Source organism: Xiphophorus maculatus, chromosome 11 (genome assembly GCF_002775205.1).
Source record: "Xiphophorus maculatus strain JP 163 A chromosome 11, X_maculatus-5.0-male, whole genome shotgun sequence".
Classification (NCBI taxonomy): Eukaryota; Metazoa; Chordata; class Actinopteri; order Cyprinodontiformes; family Poeciliidae; genus Xiphophorus; species Xiphophorus maculatus.
The window spans coordinates 20,969,622-20,995,876 of NC_036453.1; the positions used below are offsets into that span (position 1 = coordinate 20,969,622).

The following is a 26,255-nucleotide window of genomic DNA, read 5'->3' on the forward strand; positions in this document are numbered from 1 at the left end:
TCTGCTGCAGCTTTAATAACTTTTAAACAATGTCCATCTGTTTTCTAAAGAAATTAGGACAGAACATACTGAAAATTCTTTGTAAAAACTTTCTCAGATTAATTTTTTTTTAAACATTCCTTTTTTTTTTGTTTTATAAGTGGAAAATGATTTTCCAACAGAAGGATTTTTCTGTACGCATTTGCTCAGCTGCAAACCTTAAGGTTAAACGTATTGCTTGACTCCAGCCTTCCTTCTGCTGCCCGTTCAGAAAGAGCTCAGCAGCAGTTGCTCTCCAAACTTTGCAAAGTGTCTCCAGCTCTGAACAGATTTAAAAGAGGGAGATTCTGAGCTGTTTTGTCTTTACCTGTGTAGGTGTGTGTTGATCAGTCCAGCGAGAGCTCTTTGATAATGAAAGCCAAACACATGCTGATCTAGAGAGCCTAAGAAAAGTCAAACTCTTGCAAGCTTTTGACAGTTCAAACACGTACCTGAGATTCTCAGTGACATTCACACCTGCTACAGGTGGAGGTTACTGAAATTGTACAGCGTGTGATGTTATGCGCAACATATTTTAATGTCACCGCTTTCAGAGGAAAAAAGATTTGGAGAATGTTGCTGGCTTCAGCCCGACTTTGAAATCTGACAAACTTTTCACAACTGTGGATTCCAGCTATTTTTAAACCTTCATCCAGCATTTCTAGGACAACTAAGATCCTTTATAACTTCCTCTGCTGTATTTCATGCATCTTCAGCACAGATGTCACATCTACTGCAGCAATGAATCAGATTGTCCCACTTGACCACAGAGCAGGCAAATGCATCTTCAAATATGTATTAATACAAAAAAATAGCTTTTTACATCCATATGCCATCTATTTTGCTACACCTGGTAGAGATTAATGATGCACTTTTTTCACTTCCAATACAGACATCTGAGGTTTCAATTCAGAGCTGATACAGAAAAAATGGTGTTGAATTGATTTAAAATGTATTTTTTTTAATCTCCTGAATTACAAAATTATTTGATAACTTTGCACCAGTGCATCACCCTTAAACACACCAATAGCTTCACAAGCTTGGTGAAGCATGAAAAACAACTTTAATTTGTTCAGCCAGTGCATTTAGGAGCCAATGTAAAATAAATAATAAAGAAACTGAAACTGATGAAAACAATAGGCTGATTACCTTGGTTAAAAATGCAGAAATTAACTGCAACAAACCTTCTTTCAAATGGTGCAGAAAGTGCAATTGGGAATGCTAAATATAATGTAAAATAAATAATTAAGCATGATGTCACACAGAGCACAGCCATTTTCATCTTCTCACTTTAACACCAGGTTATGTGTTTAACATGACAAATGGTTGGAAATTGAAACCGTGATAGAGCAAAATCATAAACCTGAAATATGTAGAGCTTCCAAAAAGGCTCTACATAGTTAATAGTATCATTAACTCTCTGAAATACTACAACATTTCTTTTAAATCCAGTGGACTCTACTAGTAAACTAAAATAGGTTGTCATTAGCTCTTTTAACAAAGTAACCATTCTAAGCGTAAGACCAAATCAACACGGAGACGTTTCACCAGAAACAGCAACAACCTGCTCATATGTTCATCTCAGTCCTCAGACCTAAATCTCATCTTAAAGCTGAAGAAAAGAGTATGGAGATAAAAGAAAAAAATTGCAAAAAGGGGATGGTCAAATACTCCTCTGAATATATTCTGACTTTTATCTTTCAATGCCGATATGAAATTATATTTCTGCAATACAAGATGATGTTAGTTTAAGTCTTTCTTACAAATCTTTACCAGGGTTGCCAATAAGAGTGGCTGGTACTGTATGCTCAGTTACGTTTGGCCTCATTAAGAAGCTTGTTATCGCTCCCACACGAGCGGAAACCTCGGTCTTATTGATCTGGCCGACGTGTCTGTGGCAGATTGCGGCGCCTGATAATTGGTTGTGTGGCGTGGCGAGACGAAAATATTTACCCAGTTTATTGCCTCTCATTGGTATTATCAACCTCGTCTGAAGTGCCTCCTGATGTGGCCCTTGGATGCTGTCCTGCTTCACTTTGTTGGCCTGTTTCACCTGCTGCTGCGTGGAGGCTGACAGGCCACCATCTGTAACACTTTAGCCGCTTTCGCAGAGGAAGCCCAAGCTGAGGATGTATTAGTTCATGCTGCACAGCTTGTGTTTGTTGAGAGACGGCTTAGTCGTCCCGTGTTGACTCGTCTTGCTCATTGCCATCCATGCTCCGGAGTCGGTGTAGCCATTCCTCATTCAAATGTCACTTTAATCTTCATTATAGGAAGAAGACCTTATTTATGGGACAGTGAGGAGTCTCTGAGAGATGCTGATGTGAGTGATGATAGTTGACTTGGGACAATGACCGAGTAATGTGCCGCAGAAGGATTTAAAATTGGTATGTAAAAGGTCTGTTACCTTAAAATATGCAGAACAAAGCAAGGGCATCTTAAAGTCATCCTGTTGTCAGAAAAATCATGAAAATGTGTCTCTCTATCCCTTTTAGATCTTATAAAATACACTTTCCATGAAACATTTTTCTGTTATTTACCAAACCTTTATCCATATTAATGGATATGGACGATAATAGAAGATTTCTTTTTTCAAAACGTGGCCCAGAATTGGTTTCACATCAGATTTTAAATTCCAAATGGTGTCGACATCAAATATGTTCAGCCTCGCTTTGATGCTGGAGATTGGCCTGCTCCGACAGCTAAAACAGTTTCCACTGACATCTTTGCATTAATTATCAAACCGCAAGAAGTTCTTTCTTCGGGCCGATCTTCACAGGGTTCTCGCTCCGATTCATGCAGCTCGTTTTCAAGGAACCGATTGGCAGATTAACAGAAGTTAAGCAGAAGAAAAAGCTAAAGAGGCAAAAGAAAAAAAAAGTTTGTGGTCATTAAATATATAGGCTTTTGTGCTGCCCTGCAACACTACCTATTTATCCTGATGTGCTGGCTTTGAAATGGCCTCATTAAATAGAATAATGGCTGCCGGCAGAAATGACCTCTTGAACCGAAGAACATCTGGTCAGCACCAGCTGGCCGCTCATAGAAGGATCCTGCCAACTCTTTTCTTTTTATTTTTTTTTTGCAAATTTATTGCAAATTCCTCCCATGCAGCATTTGATGTTGTCATAAATAATTATTTATGTTTCTTAAAAAGGATTTAAAGTTTTTTTTCTATAACAAGGCTCCCACAATTCCCACTGACAGTTGTTTGGCTCCAAATGACTTCCGTCTCCGTCGGCTCCAATAGTTTTTCCTTTTCAAAAAATGCTATCATTACCGTTGGCTATGTTCTGCTCGCTAGCATCTCCTTAACTGCTAACAGGAGCCATTTGCAGTCGTTCCTAATACGGTTTCAGACTGTTTAGATCTCCCTGATGTGTGATTGTGCCTTACAAAAGTATTTACAACTCAAACATTTTTGTACTTCAAAATACTTTGCCGTTTGAACTTTGTCCATAATTGCAGAAGAAAGAAAAGGATCGAGAGTTTTCAAGAGTTGAATACAAATGAGTCGACGTGAACCAGGACATCTAGATATTGACGTTGTTGTCTGTTCTAATTTGCAAAAATAGTTTGAATTTATAGAGATTAGATGGAGAGCATCTGTGATCTTTGATTTTCAAATTTTGTCAAGATTCATAGAAGGATTTTTCTGGGCCATTTTGATGCATGGTTATGTTTTGATCTACCCAGCTCATCTTAGCTCCATCTGTATGTTTAGGGTCATCTTCATGATGAAAAGTGAATAAATACACATTTCTTTTGTAGATTTACCAGGATTATTCTGTAATTACCTCTATTCAGCTTCCCTTCCACTCTGACCAGCTTCACAGTCCCTGCTGAAGAATAGCTCCCTCACATATAATGCTGTCAATGCCATGTTGGGCTGTAGATAAGGATGTGTGTGTTGCTGTTATTTCCTTCACACATACAGTTTTGCTTGCGGGCCAAAAAGATCGATTTTGCTCTCGTTTGAGAATATCAGAATCAAAATGAGAGTCATTGTTCTTGGCCATGTTTGCAGACACAAACAGTGACTTTGACTTTGGTTCAACCTTGCTCTCTTCATGATGCTGTTTATTCTTTACCAAACCTCTGAGAACGTGCTAATATTAAATTACACACAAGTGGACCGTCTATGATGTAAATAACTTGCGATGGCACTGGACTTTCCTTAGTGATGTCAGGGTAAAGGGAGCTCCAGGCAACTTAACCACATACTTTTCAGATTTTTTATGATTAATAAAAGTGATGTCCTCTTTTCCTTCCATTTCACAATTATGCAATGCAAGATGCTGTTATTTTACAGCTTTTCACACATTTTTACCAGGGTTGCCAATAAATGTGGTTGGTACTCTATGCGAGCATACATGTGATTTACAAGCATGCTCATGTAAATCACATGAACACACCTTCATGTGATTTACACATGAAATCCCAATTAAATATGATAAAATTCAGGGGTGTAGCTTAATAAAAAATAGTACCTGGCTAAGCAGAAGACATCTGAAAACTAGTGAAGATCAAATCTAATGACCACAGTGCACATTTGGGTTGATAGAGATCCATCATACTTTACATAAAGTTATATGTGTAATAATCTAGTTTTTAATGAGTGATGTATATTTATTAGCTTTGCAGCTGTTGGGAGAGTGTAAAATAAATGCAACTACTTAAATAAATGCAGCAGCCTATAAGTAATAAATATTTCTGTTTAGTCAAAAAGAGCAATTTGGCGTACCTCGTCAAAGCACATGCTCATCTAAACTGAATTAAATCACAGTGCATTAGCAAATGTGCTTGTTAAAGATCCCGTTGTAATGCTCTCCGTCTCCCTCTCTGCTCCTGCTGCTTAATGAACTCTGCATAATGAAAAATAGATCTTTGGCTGCCATCAAAATGAAGCAGCGCCATTTAGCAGCATTAATGGCAGCGCTCCCTGCTATCTCCTGCAGACAAATGGGGACAGTGGGATTGGTGGAGGGCTTGCATTTGATGTGTAATCACACTGCCCCGCTGCTGAATGTCTCTTTGGTTTCGTCTCCGCGAGGAAACATCTGATTAATTGCATATGGCTAAAGCGCTGCACTCAGCAGTTAAGCATACGGGCTGATTAACAAAGGAAAAGGGAGGAAGAGAGATAGCAGATGTACCTCCCCGAGAACGCTGCGCCGTGACCTCACTCCCAGACAGAACGCTAGGCCTCGACATCCTGCGCTCCCCTTTTGTGAAGCCACCACCCTTCTGTTTAACCTCTTTTTCAAAAACTCCGAGACCCTAATATTGGGATTTAGACACCAATTTATCAGCCAGGCTCTACTTGAAGAGAGAGCTGTTATCTGGTTCCGTTCAAGGACTCCTTTAGGCTTCATAGTGAACGTCCAAAGAGAAAAGAGGCGAAAATAACAAAAAAAGTTTTTTTTGTTGTTTTTTTCCTCTATGCTGCTTTCAAAGGATACGAATGAACTTGAAGTGAGCTTCAAGGCTAAACAGAACAATCAAATTTGTTAGACCTTTACAATTGGGCAGTGTTTTTTTGAAGTCACATCTGAGAAGGTTTTTTTTTACTCCTGCTGAATAAATTTGAGCTTCTCTGCGGGACTAAGCTCGCCTTAAGATTTACTGCAAACAGAGTGTGTTTGGAGAAGCCGCTTGAGAGCTGCATGTTTATCTTTGAGTGTGTGCGCGCGTGTGTGTGTGGTTGACCTCATTGGTGAAAACCTCAAAGAGCTCTGTGCATCCACTGAGAAGGTACAGCTGAGGCGTTGGCTGTCTCCAAGTGTTTCTGCATGATCCGAGCCTCCTCTCTTTACACTGCGCTTGATCCGCTCTGCCAGACACCCAAAATGGCAACGATTGATCCGTGCACATTCGAACATGGAGAGGCTGTGCAGCTTTAAAATAAGCTAACAAACAACATGTAGATCTCCATTGTGCAGCTCCGAGCCTATAAAAGCAACCGAATTGTTAAATTATTAATTGAGAAGCTTTTCTGCAGATCAGGAGGTGTATTTCCACCCAATTTTCTGTCTTTTGTGTCTGTTTAGAGAAAAAAAAACTCCTCGTGTATTTTATGAACCCTTTTTTTCTGAAATGATTGGTGGATAGCCTTGACAGCGCAGAAATCCTAAGCTGTCTTCTCAGTTTTTTTTTTTTAAAAGGTGAGCTGCACCCTTTGCTCTCGGTCTCATCCATAGATTTTCCACTCTATGCGTCACCGCGTGTTCCCAAATTTGTTTTGAGGAAAACAGCCACGGCTTAGTCAGTCTTGCAGACTTGAGCAAAAATGGTAATTCGCAACCCTAGCAAGACCAAAATAATCCTTAGTGGACAGTTCATGCAAACCTTCACTATTCATTATTTGCGTCACCATTTAGGCATTGTCTGAATTCTGGTATCCCTCCACTGTCTTGCGAAAGTATTCACGCCCTTTGACATCTTTGTCATGCAGAATTCTAGTTTTATTTTATGTGATCAGTAAACACCTAAGTAGCAATAATTGTGAAGTCGGAGGAACAGGATTTGTGGTTTTCAAAGTTAGTTTATGAATAAAATTCTGAAAAGTGGGCCGTGCATATGTTCACACCCTCTACACACCAGTCAACTGCATTCAGAGGCCACCTAAATAGTAAATAGCAAAGAGTCCTCTCCTTGTGTAATTTATTCCTGGTGTAAATCCAGCTGTTCTATATGTATTAGAGAACATTAGTGGACAAACAATAAACATCAGGTCAGGGAGAAACTATGGAGAAATTGATCCAAACTTTGAATTACTTGCAGAGAGTTGTTACATCTATCATCTGAGTGAGAAGAATATTGCAGACCTACCAAGACATGGCTGTTCACCTGGACTGAGGTTTAGGTTTCCCATTTGCAGTCTGCCAAAAAACAGAAGCCATGTTGAGGAAATATGTGGAGCAAGATCTTCTGAGCAAATGACACCAAAACTGGAATGACCCAATCAAAGGACAGATCTCAGTCCAATTAGGAATTTAACAAGACTTGGAAATACCCAAAAAGACTTTCTGGTGCAATAAAACAAATGTATATCACAGTTTTCTGCTCATGTCTTTGTAAACCATTTAAAAAATCATTTCCTGTCTACTTCACAGTTATGCACTACCTTGTGATGGTGTAACACACTTATTACAACTGAGGAGTAGGGCTGTTGTAAAAGAATATTTTAGTAATTGAGTACTCTATAGATTACTTTTACGATTAATCGAGTATTTGGATCTCTCCCTCTCTGTCTCTCCAGTGCTCTTCCTACCGTTCTCTCGGAAACGTAACGACTCCGTTCTGACAGCAGAAAAGCTATCGTACTCCCAACATCACGCCACGCAATTTAACAATAGTTATTTGTCCCTCAACACCTGGCAAAAAGATGGAAAATTCAACGTCATGCTGCTAGGACGTTGCAACAACTCACAGGCGGAAGTGAGAGCGCTGCCCGCCACAAATAATGACCCGGGCAGAACACGGTTAGCTAAATAATAAAACATAATTTTAACGAAGCTTTGAGGCAGATAAATTTTCCTCAAGGAATTTTAATAATGGAGGTACTCGAATCATTTGAGGAAGCATTACAGCCCTACTGAGGAGAAACAGCAGTTCTGCTAAAACAAAGGAAGTTTACCAGAAATAATCAAAGGAATTAAACTTCTGTTGGGCCAGAGAGACCAAAGATGACATGCAGGGGATGTATGGGAGATGAGCAGCAGTTGTAGCTTTGACGTATTCCTTGTTTATGCAGAAATGGATTTGGACACAAAGATGCAATCAAGCCAACGATGAGTGATTCATAACACTGCATCTTATAACAAGAACAGAAACCCATCCTCTCCCTGTTTTGCTCAGAGTTTGAATGGGGGTGGTAGCACAAGTCTTATTTCAAGTGAGACAAAGGCTTTTTTTAATTCTCCCCTTAGCTTTGCCTCGGTGTCTCACAGACAATACAAGGACCACATCTCATGGAAAGATAAAGAGAGACAAGGAACAGAAGAGTCAGCAAATCCTTTGTGCCTCTTTTATAAATAAATAAATACCAATCAGATGTGCTGTCAGATCCATCAGATGCTATTTAACGCTTCAAATTTCAAACATCCTTTCACCTCTGAACTTTGCGTGGGTTATGAGGAGCTCGGCTGACCAACAGACAGGAGACTCGCTCTAAAAGCCATCACTCTTTTTATTTTATTTTATTGGGCTTTAAGCTTCATTTTGTGCTGATCAACTTCTGTTGACCTTTTTCAAGGACATTTCTTCAAGATAGTGCGAGATAATGGTGTGCAAAGTAGTGACACCGGCAAGTGCGGCACTTGTGATTTTGCTAAAGTCAATAATTTTCTAAAAAATATACTGTATATACACTTAAGCTAAAGTTTCCATTTTTCAAAAATTTTCAGTATAAAATATTTCAGTTTTGCTGGACTCAAATAAATGTAATTCTGTCTTATAGAAATGAATTGCTGACCCAAAATTTTATGAAAACAATTCTGATTAGCTGATTGGTAAATATGCAACACAATCTAATATTTATATACGCAAAATTCAGTCAGTTTATTTTTGTAAACATCTTTTGGGTATAGGTGATGCATTTAAAAGATGTACACCAGCATCCACGCATGAATTTTAGTGAAAAGAAAAATCAAAACAAAGAACAAAACGTACATCACGCCGGCCTGTAACGCAGGCAGAACTTTGACCAGAGTTCTGTTTCTCCAAGCAGCTTATATAACTTTAAACTATTTGGATTTATCCTTTTTTATAATGGGAAAGTGATATTTTGTGACTTGTGAAGGAAACCAGAAGAATATATAAAGTGGATTCCGCCAAATGTTTTTTTTTCTGGAGGTTTACAGTTTTTGCTAGGTAGAAAATAATCTATCTGATTATTTCAGATGTGAGATTTAGTAGGAGTGGGTGGCGTGGAGGTGACTGAGCTCATCGCAGTTCATCTAATTGGAAGCAAGGAGCTGCTATCTACACTGGACTTCACTTGGAGTGGGTGTTGTCAGACTAATTGTACTCAAAAGTGTCCTTTCGCTGTCATCTGCCAACTTGAATCCATTTTAATTTGTCGCCTCCGTCTGAATGGCCCACTGAAATCCGCCTTCTTTGTTGAACCACGTGATTGGGCTGAGATTGTTTGTCGAGATTTTCCAGAAGTGGGTTCGGTTGTTCTTATCTAAGGTCGCTTTGATGCCACGCTTGGCTCGGAGCGTCCCGCGAAGACGGTGCTGTTGGGATGCCTCCGAGAGGATTGGAAGGAGGTCACCTTCTCCGGTGCAGGGGGAGGATCGACTGAGTCACAGTTGAGGCTGCACACTACGCTCCTCTGTGACTCGTCATGTGATCCGCTGCCCAAGACTGAAGGGAAGGAGGACACAGTCTGGTGCCTGAGCTGCTTCAGTAACACACAGAGGATGCAAATCCTGTGGTTAAAATTCTGGAGGAGGGCGGAAAAAGAAAAGGGGAGTGTAAGAAAATCTGTACTTCCAGATGGAATTCCCTATCCCATTTTCTTTACCCCATTTTCTTTAGATATTACATTTATTACATATTTTGATTATTGATATGGAAAAAGGTTTTATAATAAAACAGAACTGATGCAGGACAGATCAATCCCATCGGGAGGCATTTACATGAATTACAACAAAAGAGTTAGCTAATTTCTATGTGAAAAACACATTTTTGTCCCAACACGTCTTGAACACGTCTTGAAGTGTTGCATTCATGTTCCTACAGAATGTTTTGTTGTCCCGATTGTCTATTTTGTGAAACGCACCAGTACATTCTGAAAACAACATGATGCTGCCACCGCCTTACTTTTATGTTGCTTTTGAAGTAGTGACTTCTTCTTAAATGAGTGACCTTTCAGTACTCATTTTAATGACCCTGTTGACTGGCTGGACATTTCCACAATTTTTATATGTGCATATGATTTTTTTGAATATTGTTTTACCCAGCAATGAACTTGGTTTTTTTATTGCTCCACAGTCATTTAAAGGCACAGTAATGTAGGTGTATGCAAACTTATGACTCTATGTTAAGAAAAAAATCCGTCCTTCAATATTTTGGCTTTTAACAAACTTTGGTTATGGTATGGAAATATATGCTTTCATTTCCATCCATCCATCCAGGCTGAAAATTAGCCTTCAGCCCAACAGGATGCATTTCATTTTAAGTAAAAATATATATACATTTTTTTATTGCACTACTTAAAAGAATTTAGGCCTGGCATCGTAGACTAACTCAAGCAATGTGGGAACCATTAATTAATGATATCCAGTAATTTGCCAATAATAATAAAAATAATAATAATCCCGTCTCCAAAGTAATATAAATGATTATGAGCCCTCTCCAATTTTATTTTGCTTACAGTTGGATCTTAAAATGTTCTGCTGTGTAAAGCCAGCAGTCCCAGCTTTAAATAGTACTATATCAGCAGAGTACATACTGATCGCCTTGGCAGAGCTGTGTGGGCTGCAAAGCTCATATATTCCAGAGATTCCCACATAGCAGCCAACTCTGCATTGTGCTACACACCCAAGCAGTTGCTGCTGTCTTCGGGTTTTTGTGGCGAACAAACGACCAAATATAGTCAATTTTATGCATGAAGTTGCAGTTGTTTTCCTAAAGAATTAGAATCCACACGGAACGTCTGAGCAATTGATGTAACACAGCAGCCCCGCGTTTCTTCTCCGTCTAATTGGTTCTTATGATGCTCGTTTGCACGACATCTGAAATGTGAGGGGTTTTTTTTTAACCAATGTTGTTACGTCGTAGGCCTGCTTCGTGTCGCCATTAATCTTTTCAGGAGAAAACTCGGTCCTTTTCCCAGTCTCTTTTGAGTAGCTGTCCATAAAGAATGATTTCAGCCAAAAGCTGATAAAAGAGCAAACTGTCGGTTCGAGTGCTGGTGCAAAATGAGCTTCAGAGGAAGCATATGTCGCGTCGCTGGAGACTTTTCCCTCCCTTTCTGTTTCAGGGAGGGCGCTTTTACAGACTCAATTATTCAACATGGAGGTTCGTCTTACACTGGGACAATGACCTTAAACGTGCAGCCCGAGCAGCAATGGAATAGTGTAAAAAAAACATATTTATATGCAACGGCCTAGTTGAAATAATCTGTTCCCCCTACAAAGAATAGGTTATTTCAGACAGCTAAAATATTTGGTCCACAGGATTTGTTGTTGGTGATGAGAGGAATAAACAGAATTAAAGACTTGTTGGTAAATTAATTTGTTTCCCTGTTATGGATGGGGAACAGATTATTTCAGGCAGCTAAAATATATGGTTCCCCTCTCATAACTTTGTCAAATAAAGAGCAAATGTTTTCAAACTTACATGATTTATTGTTGATGATGAAAGGAATAAACACAGGTAAAGACTTGCAGGTAAATTAATTTGTTTCCATTTTATGGACGGGGGAACAGATTATTTCAGGCAGCTGAAATATCCATTCTCTCCTCTCCTCCCTGCATAACTTTGGGAAATAAAGAGCAACTGTTTCCAAATTCTCAAAAATTGTTATGTGTGATAGCATGTAGTATACTAGAAATTTCCTTAATCCAGTAATCTGTCATACTTTACATTAGAACAGGATTTACCAGAAAGTCTACACTCTCATCTTTTCAGGAAGTCTTAATTTTTGTGCTCTGCCATCAGCCAGCAAACATCCTCTAATATCAGCAATGAAAAATTATAAATACACACTACATGTTGGAAAACTGTCTGGTGACTGACTTTTATTTCTGTCAGGATTGACAAAAGTTGGTGAAAGACCGGTTCTCTTGGCGTTTAAAACAGCGACACAAAACAGCGCAAGAAGTCCTCCACACAAGACCTCGTTTATTTATTTATTTTACAATTTTGTTATTTTAAAAAGCAGCTATCTTTGTAAAACAATAGCTGCCGATTAAACTGAATGTTACAACCTTGACATGATTATATGAGTTGTTTTTACCGAGAAATCAATCAGAAGCGCCGTGAAAATGGTCAGATCCGCCTGTCTGGCTGCAATGCGCGCTCCCGACACCGGCTCAGATAAAATCAGTCAATAAAAAGCTTCGCCACATGTAAACATAATCTACTAGTCATCCTTATAATTAAACATAGCAATGCAAGGTCATCTTAGTTTCCTCAAGAGCTTCCTCACATTGCAGCATTTAATATTAACTCTTTAAGCAAACAGTTCAACAAGCCTGCAGCCTTTGGTCTCCACTTAACAGCAAGAGGGAAGCAAGTGGATTCTTAAAATGTTTGACCTACTTTCTCTTTTTGTTTACTGCAAACTGCTACCTACTCGGGAAGGTTGAGATGAACGGTGCAAATGCAGGTTGTAAAACCTAAAAACAACAACAACAAAAACCCAGAGCTAATAACAGCTAAATGCCCTCCAGACTGGAGCACATCTAAAGACTTGTGGAGCTCGCTGGAATTCATTTCCATCAGCGTCCAGGTAGTTTTGTTGAGTGCTGCAGCGGGAGAGATGTGTGATGCGCTATAATTGGCATTGTTACAGTACGCTCCCAATTTTGAATTTGTGTAATTGTTCGGGTCAGTGCTGAATAATCGAGTCTGTAAAAACGCCCTTTAACGGTCGTCCGGCCTGCTGTAAAATGCACCATCTGTTTGCAAAGTCAACCACAACTACGAGTCGTTTTGGACAGCAACCAATAAGGCAGTGCAGAGTTTATACTTTCCAAGAGACTAACATATCTTCATTTAGAGGTTTGCATACTTGTGAACTCATAGGTCAGGACGTTTGAGTTCATTTCTTACAAATAACAGCTTGCACGCACAAACGTCTCAGTCCAAAATCACAGGAGGAAAAGGACGAAAAATAACACTCAAGGGAAACGTGCAAATCCCCCCTCGCCTCCAAATCCTTTGTAAAGCAGCTGCTAATAAATTTTAAAATGTCATACATATCCCAGCTTATGACGTTCAGAGCCACACGTCGCAGAACTGGGAGGAGAGCTGACGCTCCGCTTCCCCCCCCCCCCCCCCAAGTATAAACACGACCACATGTTCCTGCAAATGTGAGCCGATAACGTCCAGACTGAGGTCAGCTTCTTGTTAATCATTAGACCTTCTCGCAGAGCTTCCTGACAGCGCAACCGCCACCCTTGTTTGATTGCTTAACCTCTGCGCGTATCAAACACGGAGACGCGGGTCTCTTTCGCCTCCGTGACCCCCGCACCCCGCGGGGCTGGCGTGGCGGCACGCAGCGAGAGCCACTTGTCTTTAAAGGCCAAATCTGACCTGAGCGCCGTCTGCTGAGCACTTCACTGTGAAGGTCACCGGCAGGGGAAGGGAGGGCGGATGTGTCCGCTAAGTTTGCTGTGCTCTGAATACTTAGCAGCTCCGTGCCGAACACGTCAACTCGGCAGGTCTGAAACGATTACCAGTAAATGGCCGAACTGGTTAAGGGCAGCAGGTTGTTTCTGTTCCAGGAGCGACGAAGAGAAACGGGCAAAAATGTGCCGCATATTTATTCTGGATCCTTTGAATGCTCAGAGATATATACACGTTTTAAGAGATTTTAGACCTTTTTAACACATTGTTTGCTGCATCTAGAACCCCCCCCCCCCCCCCTGGAAAGATGCATAGCTTCAGCGGTCAGCTTTGAGGTTTTCTGTTGGGCTCTTTATCTGGTTAAAAATGCAATTTTTTGAGAGATTTTTCTGCTCTGATATAGAGGCTGGGTTGTCTGAGTCATTTCCGTTGCTGCTTCTGCCACTTTTTTACAAATCTTTTTTAATGAGTAACCATGGTAGCAGCGTTAGACTGGGAAGCAGGTGATTGAGCTTTAATGCCCAGATCAAGAAGTTACATGATCAAAAAGTAGCTGAAAAAGAGATGCTTCAAAGACGGGAAGCAAATGAAAGATGAGGAAAGCTACAGTGGACAGCTAAAGTATTCATACCCGTTGATGTTTTTTGCATATTGTCATCTTAAAACTACAAACTTCCATGTATCGAAGTGGAACTTTTGATATAAAACAACATTTTAGGAAGTCAAACATAGCTTTTTGTTTCAGCATCTGGTCAGCTTGCTGCAATTAACGGGATCACGGATTCATGAAACGCTGCAAAACAATATTTGATCATCAAGTTGTGCCTTTAGGCAGCACCACACTCGCAACTCTGCCTCAGAACGGCTTGAAATATAAAATAAATGTTTTCAAGTGCCTTAGGAATGCCTTGGACGTACATTTGATTGTGGCATAATCTTAGACGGTTTATTTGAGTTTAAAAACCCTCCAAGGAGGGTGAATGAAAACAGTTCTTCAAAAGAGAGTGGGTGCAAAAAATCCTCCACAGTAAAAGACTATTTTCCAGGCAGTTTAGGTTTGCATCTTTTTTTTTATGAAACACTGCTTTAGCATTCAGTCCTAAATATGTTTAATGACATTAATGCAGTTAGCATTAACCTGCCGTGAAATTCATTTTCTTACAGAGATTACCTGTGAACATTGATTTACTAATATTTTCGTAAATTGCCTTTTTCAGCAACTATAATATCTACAATTTCTTGCAGCTTAATTCTTCCTCTAACATACTATGATGCCTCTCATTTTGTATAATCAGTATCTATTCTGGAGCATATTTTTTGTCTTTAACTAGGACATACTGTATATTTAACTCAATAAGATTCTGTTTTATATTTTTTCACCGCCTGACATGTTTTCTGTATCCACATTTCTGATCTATTTCCAATGTTGCGAGTCATGCATGATTCTCTTAGAGTGCTTATAATGTGAGGTCTTTTAATATAAATATGTGTAATATGACGAATAACACGAGCAGTTAAATGTATTTGTTCCATTTGACATCTAAATAAAGCCGATTTTAGCTGTGCAGTTTGAGGCATACAGACATTTGACAAGGGACACATAATATTAAAAAGCCTCATGCCTGTGGCTCTGTCCCATTTTTCTCTCATGCACATTTATTAGCCAAATGCTGGGTTTACAAAGAAGCAGGAAGCAGAAAAGTAAATGCAATCTAAATATATGTAAATAACCTTTAGGAATTAGTTTATTTACTGCACCCGTAAAAACTAATAACGTTTCTTGTTGCGCAGCAGCTTATAAAATAAAAATTACGCTTTTAATATTAGAAGTGTTGTTTCATGTTCATTAATACACAAAACTAGAAATGTTCAATTATTTTACCTGCCATCAATTAACACACAGCAACCTCCGGTGCTATTTTGTTCCTCCAGGATAGATTATTTTTTGCAGAAGCCTTATTGTTTCTTTTTCTTTTTTTTTACAAAATCATCTGTGCCATAATTATTGGCAACCCTGTTGATAGTTTTGACGTCGCCTTTTTGCTGCTTCGTTTTCTAAGACAGTTTATAAGGCTTGTGCATACGGAGACATCTTTGGCTGTTTCTCTCCTTTGTCTGGTTAAATCTTGTGTTCTGATCTCATTTTGTAAGATTGAGGACTGAAACTGCCGTGGAAGAATTTGCTTTATTTGGTGAAGAATTAATATTAAATTGCAAATGTGTTTTCAGCCGGTGGGTTTTGGAGAGAAAAAAATAAACATTTTCGCTGATAAGCAGAAGTGACCACATTTCATTTAAAATCTGGTATTTCAAATAGCCCATGACGTCTTGACTCCAACAAGGTTTCCAGGGTCTTTGGAAGAGAATCAGGCCCACATCATAACGGCGCCCCCACCATGCCTAACAGAGCATGATCTCTTTTTCCCATCCCAACATGTTCACCTTCTGCTTCATGCCAGCACCACATGCAGAGTTTGAGGTAAAGTTTCCGTTTATTTAGCAAAGTCGTACATTGCTATTCATTTCAATAAAGGAAATGGTTTGAAAATGAAAGTACCGTTAGACAGCCATCGCTCAGCATCAAAATCAGTGCAAGTTTCTGTACTCGGAAATAAGAACAAACAGGTAAAACATAGCGTATCAAAAGACTGACTTGCATATCTTAACTATCAGTTTCTTTTATGGATGTGTTTATCCATGAGAGTCGGTGATGATCAAGGCACATCTCCATTTGTCAAATTTTGACAAGTACACAGATGACCGAAAATGTACAGAAAAATGTTTCAGAGTATCCTTGAAGTGCCTTTTTTAGCAACATTTGAAAGAATGAAAGAATCTGCAAACAGATCCTGTTTTTTCCCAGCATGCCTCCTAAGTCGTTGCTCGTTGGCAGATAGATCATCTCATGTGCTTGTTATGGACAGTTGCTGACTTCAAGATGCCACTTTTTGCTACAACACACAACTTTCTGCAGGCATCCATTCTCAACATCAACTCACACAGCTCAGTGAACCAAAACATTGATTTTGGGCTTCAGCTGGGGGTATTTTTTTATTTTTTTTTATTTTAGAAAAGGTGACTTCTGACTATAAAATGGTGCTGAAAACCATTGCTGTGTGACATAATGTCAGTTTAATTTTTTTTCAAGATTTATTGTGGAGTTTACACACATTAGTTCTACTTGAAGGTATTTGGTTCTCCTATTTGCTTTTATCATTGCTACATTTATTGCATAATTCTTGAGACTTTGACCAGCCTTGTTGGTCACATTTCCACTTTTCCCAATTTGAAGAACAGCTTGATATTTAAACTTCAGAAAGTACAAGCAATTTTCTGAAGTAAAGTTCCTTGTACTAATAAATACTAGAATCGTAATAAAAAATAAATATTAAAGTATACATTAAAAATAATTTCATTAATTTTTCAAAGGACTAATAGGGCTGCAGTAAGAATAAGGGTGGCAATGGTTTTTAAAACAGTAAGAATATTACTATAATTATAATTCAAGCAATTATTTCTGAACTTGGGATTTTGCTCCACTCAATAAATATCCTTGAATTAAAAGTTGGATTTTTTTGGGAAATTAGCCTCCTGCACTAAAAGATGAAGTTTTTCACATCCTTAAACGAGTGGCCACAAAAATGCTAAAGTTGCTTATAAATAATATATTTCCCAGAAACTTTCGTCAAGTGCTTCAAGCAAATGTTGAAGCCTAGCACTTATTTATATAATTTAATTAAACTTAAAATATTAAGAAGTAAAAGAAAAGAACTAGTTATGTTTGTTTTCAGCTGATTTATAGACAACCTGTCATGACTGCTGACCATAAATCCCGAAACCTTTAAAAAATTACGACCGTTTAGACTCTCCCCTCATTGTGATGAGACTTTTTAGCATCACAGCTCAGCCCTGTTACTGTCAGCTCAGCTTCTCCCTTTCTTATACCTCACATACTTTCATCACCCGCTGCGGTGAGCTCTGCAGAGTCAACACGCCGTTGAGTTGCATCAATTGTGTCGTCTGAGCTGCAGCCCGTTTTACTGCGTAGCTGTCAGTTCATTTCTCAAGTCTTATTGTTGCAGTTCAGGTTGATTCTTGGTTTTGGATTTGTTAGTTTGAACTCGTCCACCAGGCATGAAACAGCCAAGTGTGAGATGAGACATCTAGTTACCAAACACCAGACCAGAGGACACGCCGTTATTGCCCAGTTAATGGTTTAATTATCCACTCTAATCCTGCTATTTAGGGTGTAGCACCCACAGCTTTTACTTAATCTTTTTGTGGCACCAGTCTGTGAAACTCTACAGTCTCTATCCTCTTTGTTGTTTTAGTTATTTTTAACATTTGTCTTTACTGTGGCTAATTTAATCTCAGTATGAGCTCTTCTGTGAAGGTTTGTTAGAGAACATAGTGAACGAACATCATGGAGACCAAGAAAAAGACAGGGCAGAGAGGTTTAAATGCAGCGTTAGGTTATAAAAAATTATCCAAAACTTTGGACATCAAAAAGAATAATGTTCAATCCCTCCTCTGGAATTAGAAAATATCTGACACAACCGCGAAACAGCCAAGACCTGGCCGTCCACCTACATTGACAGCCTTGGCAAAGAGAGCATCTATCATGTACGTAGCCAACAGGCCTGATGTAACTCTAGATCCAAAGCTCAGGGATGGAAATCTGTTGCCAAGGCAACTATTAGTTGTGCACTCTACAAACCTGGCCTTTAAGGAAGAGTAGCAGAAGTAGAGAAAATATTAAAGGCGAGGCAAAAATACATGCAGTTTAAAGTTTGCCCTGTAGGACACACAGCAGCTGCCAGGTGCTCTGATCACAGAAGAACACAAATGTAGTTTTTGGCATAAATAGAAAATGCTATTTGTGGGAAGGCTTTTATTCAGCTGGTGGGAGTTTTGATGTTGGCGGAAGAGCGAGTCGGGCTGACCGTGGTGGTTCGAATCCCCGCTATGTCTGACTCAGTTACACCCGGCTTGCCTGCTGGTGTAACGTACCACCAGTGTGTGAATGTGTGCGTGAATTGGAGAATGACTGAATGTGTACAGGATATTTACCTTTTCCAACAAAGAGATGCAAAGATTGAGGGAGTGGTTTAGCTTCTAGCATGGCATTTGCCCAAAATATACGTACACCCAGAACTACAATGGAGTAGATCAGAGGAACCTCATGTCTTTCAACAGCCCAATTTAGGCTCAGACCTAAATCTAATTGAGAAGATTTGGCAAGACTCAACAATAGGTGTTTTCAGATGCTCTCTGTCCGTTCTTATTGAACTTAAGGTGTTTTGCAAAGAACAATGGGAAAGCAATTCATGTTACAGGATTTCCCCCAGTGTATTATAAGCCTGGCGGGCCACCAGGCTTTACTTGGGCCCCCATCATGCTAAGCATTGTTTATTTACTTTAGGTTTTTTAAATGTTAGCATTTTTTAAGACTTTATAGTCAGTATTCAAGCAATAATCTTCCAATAGTACATAATTATCAAGTGATATTTTCAAACTTTCTGTCAACTTTAAACATTTTTTAACTCAAAAAGATGACAGGCCACCGGGCTTAGCAAGTTTTCTGGGGGAAACCCTGGGTTACATGTGTGAATCTGGTGAAGATGTGCCCCCCAAGAAGACTGTAACAAGGACACAAAAAGTCATTTTGTTTTGACTCAGGGGTGCTGAATACAAATACATATGTATGATTTGTTTTATGTTAAAAAAAAAAAGTTCACAGTTAAGCAACTTTGAGTTGGTCTATCACCTAAAATTGCAACAAATATTTAAAGGTTTCTAGTAGAAATGTGACAAATATCTGAGTTTCTTTAAAAACCTAACTGCACGATCACATTTGTTATGGAAATGTTAAACTTTTGCTAACTGAATCTGTGCCTTTCTTCATCAATTCTGTTCACTTTTTTATGTTTGTGTGTTTCTCTGTCATCCCCAAAAAAAAAACCCCACACAGTTCAGTAATTTAGCTCTCTCCTCTTTATTCCCCCCCAAAGGCTTTGCAATCCTCCAGGCCATAATGGAGTCGGCTGTAGCCAATAACTGGCAGGTGACGGCTCGCTCTGTTGGGAACGTGAACGTCTCAACGTACACACAAATCATCAGGGAGATGGACAACCGACAGGAGAAACGTTTTCTCATCGACTGTGAGGTGGACAGGATCGACTTAATACTCCAGGAGGTACTGAGCCAACACACACTGCTGCTTCGGCCTAGTTCTGCTAAAGAAAAGTAGCACACTGGAAGCAAACCTGTCCTTGAACATCAGAAAATAAATCTTAAAGATCATGATGTTTTTTTTTCTTCCTCTCTATCCCAATGTTTCTGCATGTTTTATCTTTTGAAAAAGAGAAAACATGTTTATTCCTCTCGTTCTTCAGACTTCATGGCCTTAAACAAACTCTGTAAAATAGGACAATTTTCCTGGCATTTGGCTCCACACTTTTCCCTCGTTTTTTGTTATTACCCTAAGCTCCTCGAGTGCATCACGATTGCCTCACATCTCAAAATTCTCATTTTGGAAGCGATGTTAAAACAGGCAAACTGGGTGCTTTCAATTAAAGCTTGTTATTCCCTGTTCTCTTTATTGATGTACTCGTATATGTGTGTGCATGGGTGCGTTTGTGTGTGTAGTAAGAGGTCACCTGGGTTTAATTCACATAGAGGAGCTAGATGGCCTGCTCATCCGTGTTTTGTTGGTGATCATCAGTCCCTTTTTTCCACAACTTGTCTGCTTGTTGTTGCTTCACTCGAGAATTTTTAATGTTTATTTAATGTAGCCTATTAAATAAGAACCAAGTTAAGAGTTTTCTGACTTTCTTGGATTAGTTCAACGGGGGGAACCGAGAATTTGAGCTTATAATGTTTTACTTTTTAAGATTCATTCAAAAACCTGTAATCTACACGTTTAAATAATTTGAAAACTTGGAAGAAACTTAAATATTTCCAGTAAAAAATGGATTATCATAAAATTTACAGAAAACAGTTCTGGTATCTGATTACAAATCGGGTCCAAACAGAAACGTCCTGCTGCCGTTTCTCCAGCTGATCCCAGAACAGGTCCGGTTGAACTCGGGTTTTCCAGAGTTGGTCCGTTCGCCTCGGTTCCGAGCTACGAGTCCAGAACCCGTAGCTTATACCAGAAGCCTGGTATAATTTTTCATATTTTAGTAGGTAGAAAAAATTGTATGCCAAAATATTTGTCAACATTAAGGCTGAAATTTTTGCCCGTTTGATTTCTTAAATTTGGTCAAGTTCAGTCAGATTGAATGTCTTACAAAAAGAAGATGGATACATTTTCTTCAATGGAAATGATATTTAAAAAAAAAAAAACAGTTTTCAAGTTAATGACAAAAAAAAGATCCCAAAAAATTATTAGAAATTTCAGTGTAATTATGTCATGAAAAAAAAGATAAAAACCGCTAAAACCTGCTTTTGTTTATATACTGTATCTTATTGTGATTGTGTCTAATTTTGATTATTTGATTGAACAACTATAAATTCCTAATGATGTTTGAAAACACCAAGAAAAAGTGGCTGTGCTATCCAAATTGTTTTTTTAATACTGTTTTCTCTTCTTTTGATTCCATTAGAGCACCAATAAATATTAAAATAAGTTGATTCTGCGGGGCAGTATTTTATGTTTCTGTAGCTTTGACTTCAGTGCAGAAGAAAATAAGTTACAAATACAATTCTCCTGCATTTAGCAGCATCTGCAGTGTTTAGGGTGATGTTTTAGTGTTAGTCATTTTGCTACACAAAGAATTTTCTATGTAGGCCAAAAGGTTGACCTATATGCAGAAATTTGGGTCTCCTCTGGCCAAAGGACCTTGTTGCACCGTTGTTTTCTACTTGGTTTACTGCAAACTGCGAACAGGACTTCTTGCCTTTCTTTCAGCAGTAACCTTCTTCTTGTGGAGTGCATCACTAATAGCTGTTCGTTTAACATATTCACTCACTCACCTGAGTCCACAGCTGCTCCAAAATCACCATAAATGTAAACAAGGTTAGAGATTTTTTCCTCTATTTTCTTCACCTAATATTTCTGCCATAGACATGCAAAGATGAGTTGCTGCTGACCTCCATCTAGTCATTCATAATTCACACGTTGAGATGACGATATTAACTCTTTGTATAGCTGCTTATTTACACTTTTAAATCCAACAACTCGCTACTCGCACCATTATATCATCCTCACCCACGAAGTCGACTTTACTCAATGAAAGTCAGCTCTTGCTGCTCCTCTTGGGATTCTTCCACCTTGGAAAAGTTATTGGAAGTTTTCTGAAGCTGAAATCTTCAATGAAGTATTACATTGTGATGACTTTTTATGTTTTCTTTAAAAGAATCCTGTCATTTCCCCACTTCATCCCTGACTACTTCCTGAGCTTGTATCAGAAAAGAAAAACATCCCCGCAACACGTTGCATCTGCCAGCATCTGGAATGCAGAGATGGTAATCAAAATGAGCAGCTTAAATTCTTACACACACACACCTACACACACACACACGCTGTTGGGAATTGTTGCCAAATAATTCCATATTTGCTCTATTAAGGCAGGATTTTTTCCTCTTCTGTTCAGGATATCCCCAGCTGACCGTTATGTGGCTTTTTTGCTAAAGCGTGACTCTTGTCTGACCACACTGCCAGATTCATAGAGCAGCGCACTGATCGTTGTCCGCCCGTATCATCTACTCACACTTATGGCTTTCTGTCTGACCAAGTCGCTTTACCTTCATCACTCCTCGTCAGTGTTTGTCAGGGAATCTGGGCAGCCAGATCCACAAACACTGATGTAGTTCCCAAACCTATTCCCTTGGTGACTCATAGAGCTTTCTGTTGTTTTACTTCTCTAAATCTCTTGCTTAAAATAAAAGTAATGTTTTGTATTTCTGCAGGCCCTTTTCTAAGTCGCATAGCTTGTTTTTTCTTTGGCGTTGAGCACAGTCTGTGGAAACATGGGTGTGTTTTTTCTCACTGTGCCTGTCTTGTAGAGATAGGTGGGTATGGGATAATTACACTAAAGTAAAATTGCTTGAGTTTCATTGTATTTTGACAAAAAAATTCAAAATTAAAACATTCTTCAATTTTTTGCTGTTAAAGACAAGAAACATATAATTTATCCATCCATTATCTAAACGCTTGTCTTTGCATGGTTGCAAGTTTGCTTATCTCCATCAGTCACATATTAGTTAAAACAGTTGTAAAGTCAAAGTCAGTGACATTTGTAGTCACTTAGCTCTATCACTTGCTAAATGTACAATTAGCAGCATAAGTTATGCTTTGTCATGCTGTTTGTTTTAGAGCAGCATAATTATAACAAGCTGATATTAACTCATTGGCACGTTTGATTGTCACTTTTTGTGTTTTTTTTTCCCAAGACTTTAAATATTCCCCCAAATTCATGTTTATTGTAAACATTGGATAATTGTAGTTGCCCTCTGTCAGCCAGCTGGTGAGCAGTGCTCAGTAACAGTTGGGGGATGGTTGGCGATGCGTTGCTCTTCGGTTCCCGCGACCAACTGGTGACACCGTCACTTTCTCTGACCTCTCAATGAAAAGACTTGAATCCAGGAACAGAAAAAAATATTAGTTCTTGAGTTGTAACATTTTAAAATGTGCTATGTCATTGCTTCAGAAAACAGGTTATGCCTAATTATCCCTTTTACGAAGTGTCTGATGGAAAGGAAAATAACCAGGGTTGCTGTTTGAGTACTTGGACTTAATGTGAATAATTTCACTAAAATGATCTAAGTGCTTTTTTGCATCTTTGGTTATGTGTAGCAGAAAATATGTGTAGTGACCTCCAACACGTCAAATCTGAACTTTCACACACATTTAAGTGCTCTCACCAACTACCTTGAAAATAATGTTGGCCTTTCATCCCACACCGAAGGATCTTTCCCAAGTCTTTGACACGCTGAATGTTATAGCCCAGAAATTTTTTTGCTGAAAAGAAAAACATCTGGTGTCTAATCTGTTTTGTGAATATTTATCATTCAATAATTTGGAAAGAACAGCTTCATTAATCCACATAAATTTGTTTTGACTGAGCCAAAAGCCTGATTTCAGACCCTCAGGTAGGCCGTCTCTTCCCTGCTTTTTTATGCTAAGGTGGTATTCTGGTGCTGGGAAAATCAATGCGCTCAGGGTCCTAAGTGCTTAAGAATAAGGCAACTGAAAGGTTTGTGCTTTTTAGTAAATTGACCTTGTGTGGCTGGTTCAAACGAATCTGTCGTTGTGCTCCTGGGCAAGACACTTCATCTGCCTCGCTGCTGCAGGTGGTCACAGAGCCCGGTGCCTCTTTGCTTCTGTCACTCTGCACCAGGCCAGCTGTGGACACCAAGTAGTCAGCACATGGAGACTGAATGTAGTGTAAAGGCTGAGTTATAGTTGTGCTTTAAGAGTTTCGCATGGAGCAACGATTTTGTGGCTTTTAATTTTGATGTGTACCTTGGTGAGTATTCTCTGAAAATCAGCCCTCATAGAGGGTTCCTATAAATGCCAGAGTGAAAATTCAGACCAGGTGCCATGACAACGCACAAGGTGCAACGTGCAGGGGTGGACCAGTTCAGTGCGTCAACAGCTAGCTTTAAGCGTTTTGTAGTCCTACAAACTACATAAGGTGCTATACAAGTACAGGCCAAATACCATTTATCTTAATTTGAGTAATAATTATAATTTTTGATTATGTGTAATTTTTTTATGGTGAAATACTGTAAATCCTTATTCTCATAAATATCCAGACTTCTACACATCATGAAGATACAGATATCGGCATGTAAGTTGATTATCTTTGACCAAAAAATGTTTAGACTTGGATTCAATTCCAATGAAGTGCAGTCAGGTATCATTAATAATAAAAAAGTAGTGCTTTACAGACAAAATAAGGAGAACATAGAAGATAAAAGTTCAGAAATATGTAATTTCAAATAATTTTTAAAATCTATGCAGCTGGATTTATGTGTTAGAGTAATGTGCTTCCTCTTTGCGTCTTAACACAGCCTTATCCTTATAAGAAGCTTCAATGTCTTAACCTTCTGTTCTTTGTTGATATTTCTGAATATGACAGCTTCTGCCCTGCGCATAATGATCTTCATTATTGATGGACAGACAGACTTTACTTTGACCTTCATCTGCATCTGTTTCCATTACCTTGGACGCAGGGGGGATATGTTTTATGCAGCTCCGGGAAATGTGTGATTAACCAAGAGAAATATGAGTTTCTCTATCTGCCCTTCACAGTCACACAAAGTGTTTCTTCAAACAATTTTGGATTATCTTCCCATTAAATGTAAGTCATCCAATTAGACATTTTAGGTCTCTCTCTGCAGCACATGAAGCAGATTCTGAGAGGACGTCTTGCCTGCGGCGCGTTGAAGTCGAGTCAGTCTCGGCATCCGTCCCTCTGCTGGCCACGCCCTCATCTTGTGAGGATGATTCCTTATACAAGCGAGTGTGACATCAACACTTTTTTAAATGTAACATCAGCTCCTGTGTAAGTAGGACACACTGTCCCGTTGCACCAACAACAATGAGCCTACTATAAATAGCCTACTCTCCTAGCCTGAGGGAAGATCTCTCATGAAGGCAGGAGTGAGCAAACGCGACTTAGATCAGTCAGGCATCAGCTGCTCTGGACTTGATGTGTTTTTCAATCAGTGAGACGTTTATCTTTCATTTCTTTTTTGATGAATGCAATGCAATCCAGATGCCTTAGCCAACCATTGATGCACGTTCCGAATATGCAGACAAAGTTCAGAGTCACATAAAGTAACCAATTATGAAACAAGCAATAAGCATTGTATTTTGTTAAATGCCATCAAATGTACATCAAATAAATGTTCCAGTTACAATTAATCAAAGGGATCTTTGCAATTTTCTGGAAGTTTGTTCCCAATTCAAGGGTCATTAAAAATGAATGCTACTTCTCCATGCTTGGGTTTGGTTCTGGAGATGCAGAGTAGACTTGAACCAGAACACCTGCATGACAAAATCAGGGTTTCCCAAGTGCATTATAAGCCTGATGGGCCACCAGGCTTTACTTGTGCCCCCACCAGGCTAAGCATTGCTTATTTTATAAGTCTCTTTAATATGTTTGCATTTTTTAAGACTTTATAGTTGGTGTTCAGGCATTGATCACCCAGTCTTTTAATAACACATAATTATCAAGTGATATATTACAATTTTCTGTCAACTTTTTGAGTTGATTTTAACTCAAAAACACGACGGCCCGCTGGATGAATAACTGCCCCAGTGAACAACCACTGGGCTTAGCAGGTTTTCTGTGGGAAACCTTGCATAATAGATAACCTATTTTTGATGTATACATGTTCTAAATCATTTGGTAATTTATAAACTAACAACAGTGTTTTAAAGCCTGTTCTCCGAGCTACAGGGAGCCACTGTAAGAACTTTAGAACTGGGGTGATATGCTCTACTTTCCTAGTTTTAGTGAGAATTCGAGCACCAGGGTTCGAGATCAGCTGCAGCTGTCTGATTCTTTTAGTATTAATACAATAAAAGATAAATGCATGTATGAGTTTGCTGAGACATTAGTCCTTTAATTTTGTTGATAAAAGGCCAACTTTCTCCATGAAGTTCCAGGTCACTACACCCAGACTTTTGGACTGATCACTTATTTCTAGATGTAATAGCTGAAGCTGCTCGCTGATTCTGGATCGTTCCTCTATAGGTCCGAAGACAATAACTCCAGTTTTGTTTCTGTCCAGCCGGAGAAAGTTATGGCACACCCATGCATTGATTTGTTCTAAGCATTTGTTCAGTGCTTGGATGGGTTCAGAGTCTCCTGGTGACATTGTAATGTAGAGCTGTGTTTCCTCCGGTGCAGTGGAAAGCCGGAGAGCCGGTTGGAATCGATCTTGTTGAGTCAGTTTGATGCCTAGATGGAAACATG

At 39.1% G+C, this 26,255-nt stretch overlaps 1 protein-coding gene across 2 annotated transcripts in view; it reads left to right on the top strand.

The window, feature by feature from the left end:
• The window catches only part of gria3 (glutamate ionotropic receptor AMPA type subunit 3), a 93,125-nt gene that overhangs the window by 19,464 nt on the left and 47,406 nt on the right, over nucleotides 1-26,255 (top strand). For both annotated transcript variants that reach the window (XM_005806626.2, XM_005806625.2), the window contains one exon: nucleotides 19,335-19,519. In XM_005806626.2, the coding sequence (XP_005806683.1) occupies nucleotides 19,335-19,519 (185 nt within the window). The remainder of the gene's footprint in view (nucleotides 1-19,334; nucleotides 19,520-26,255) is intronic.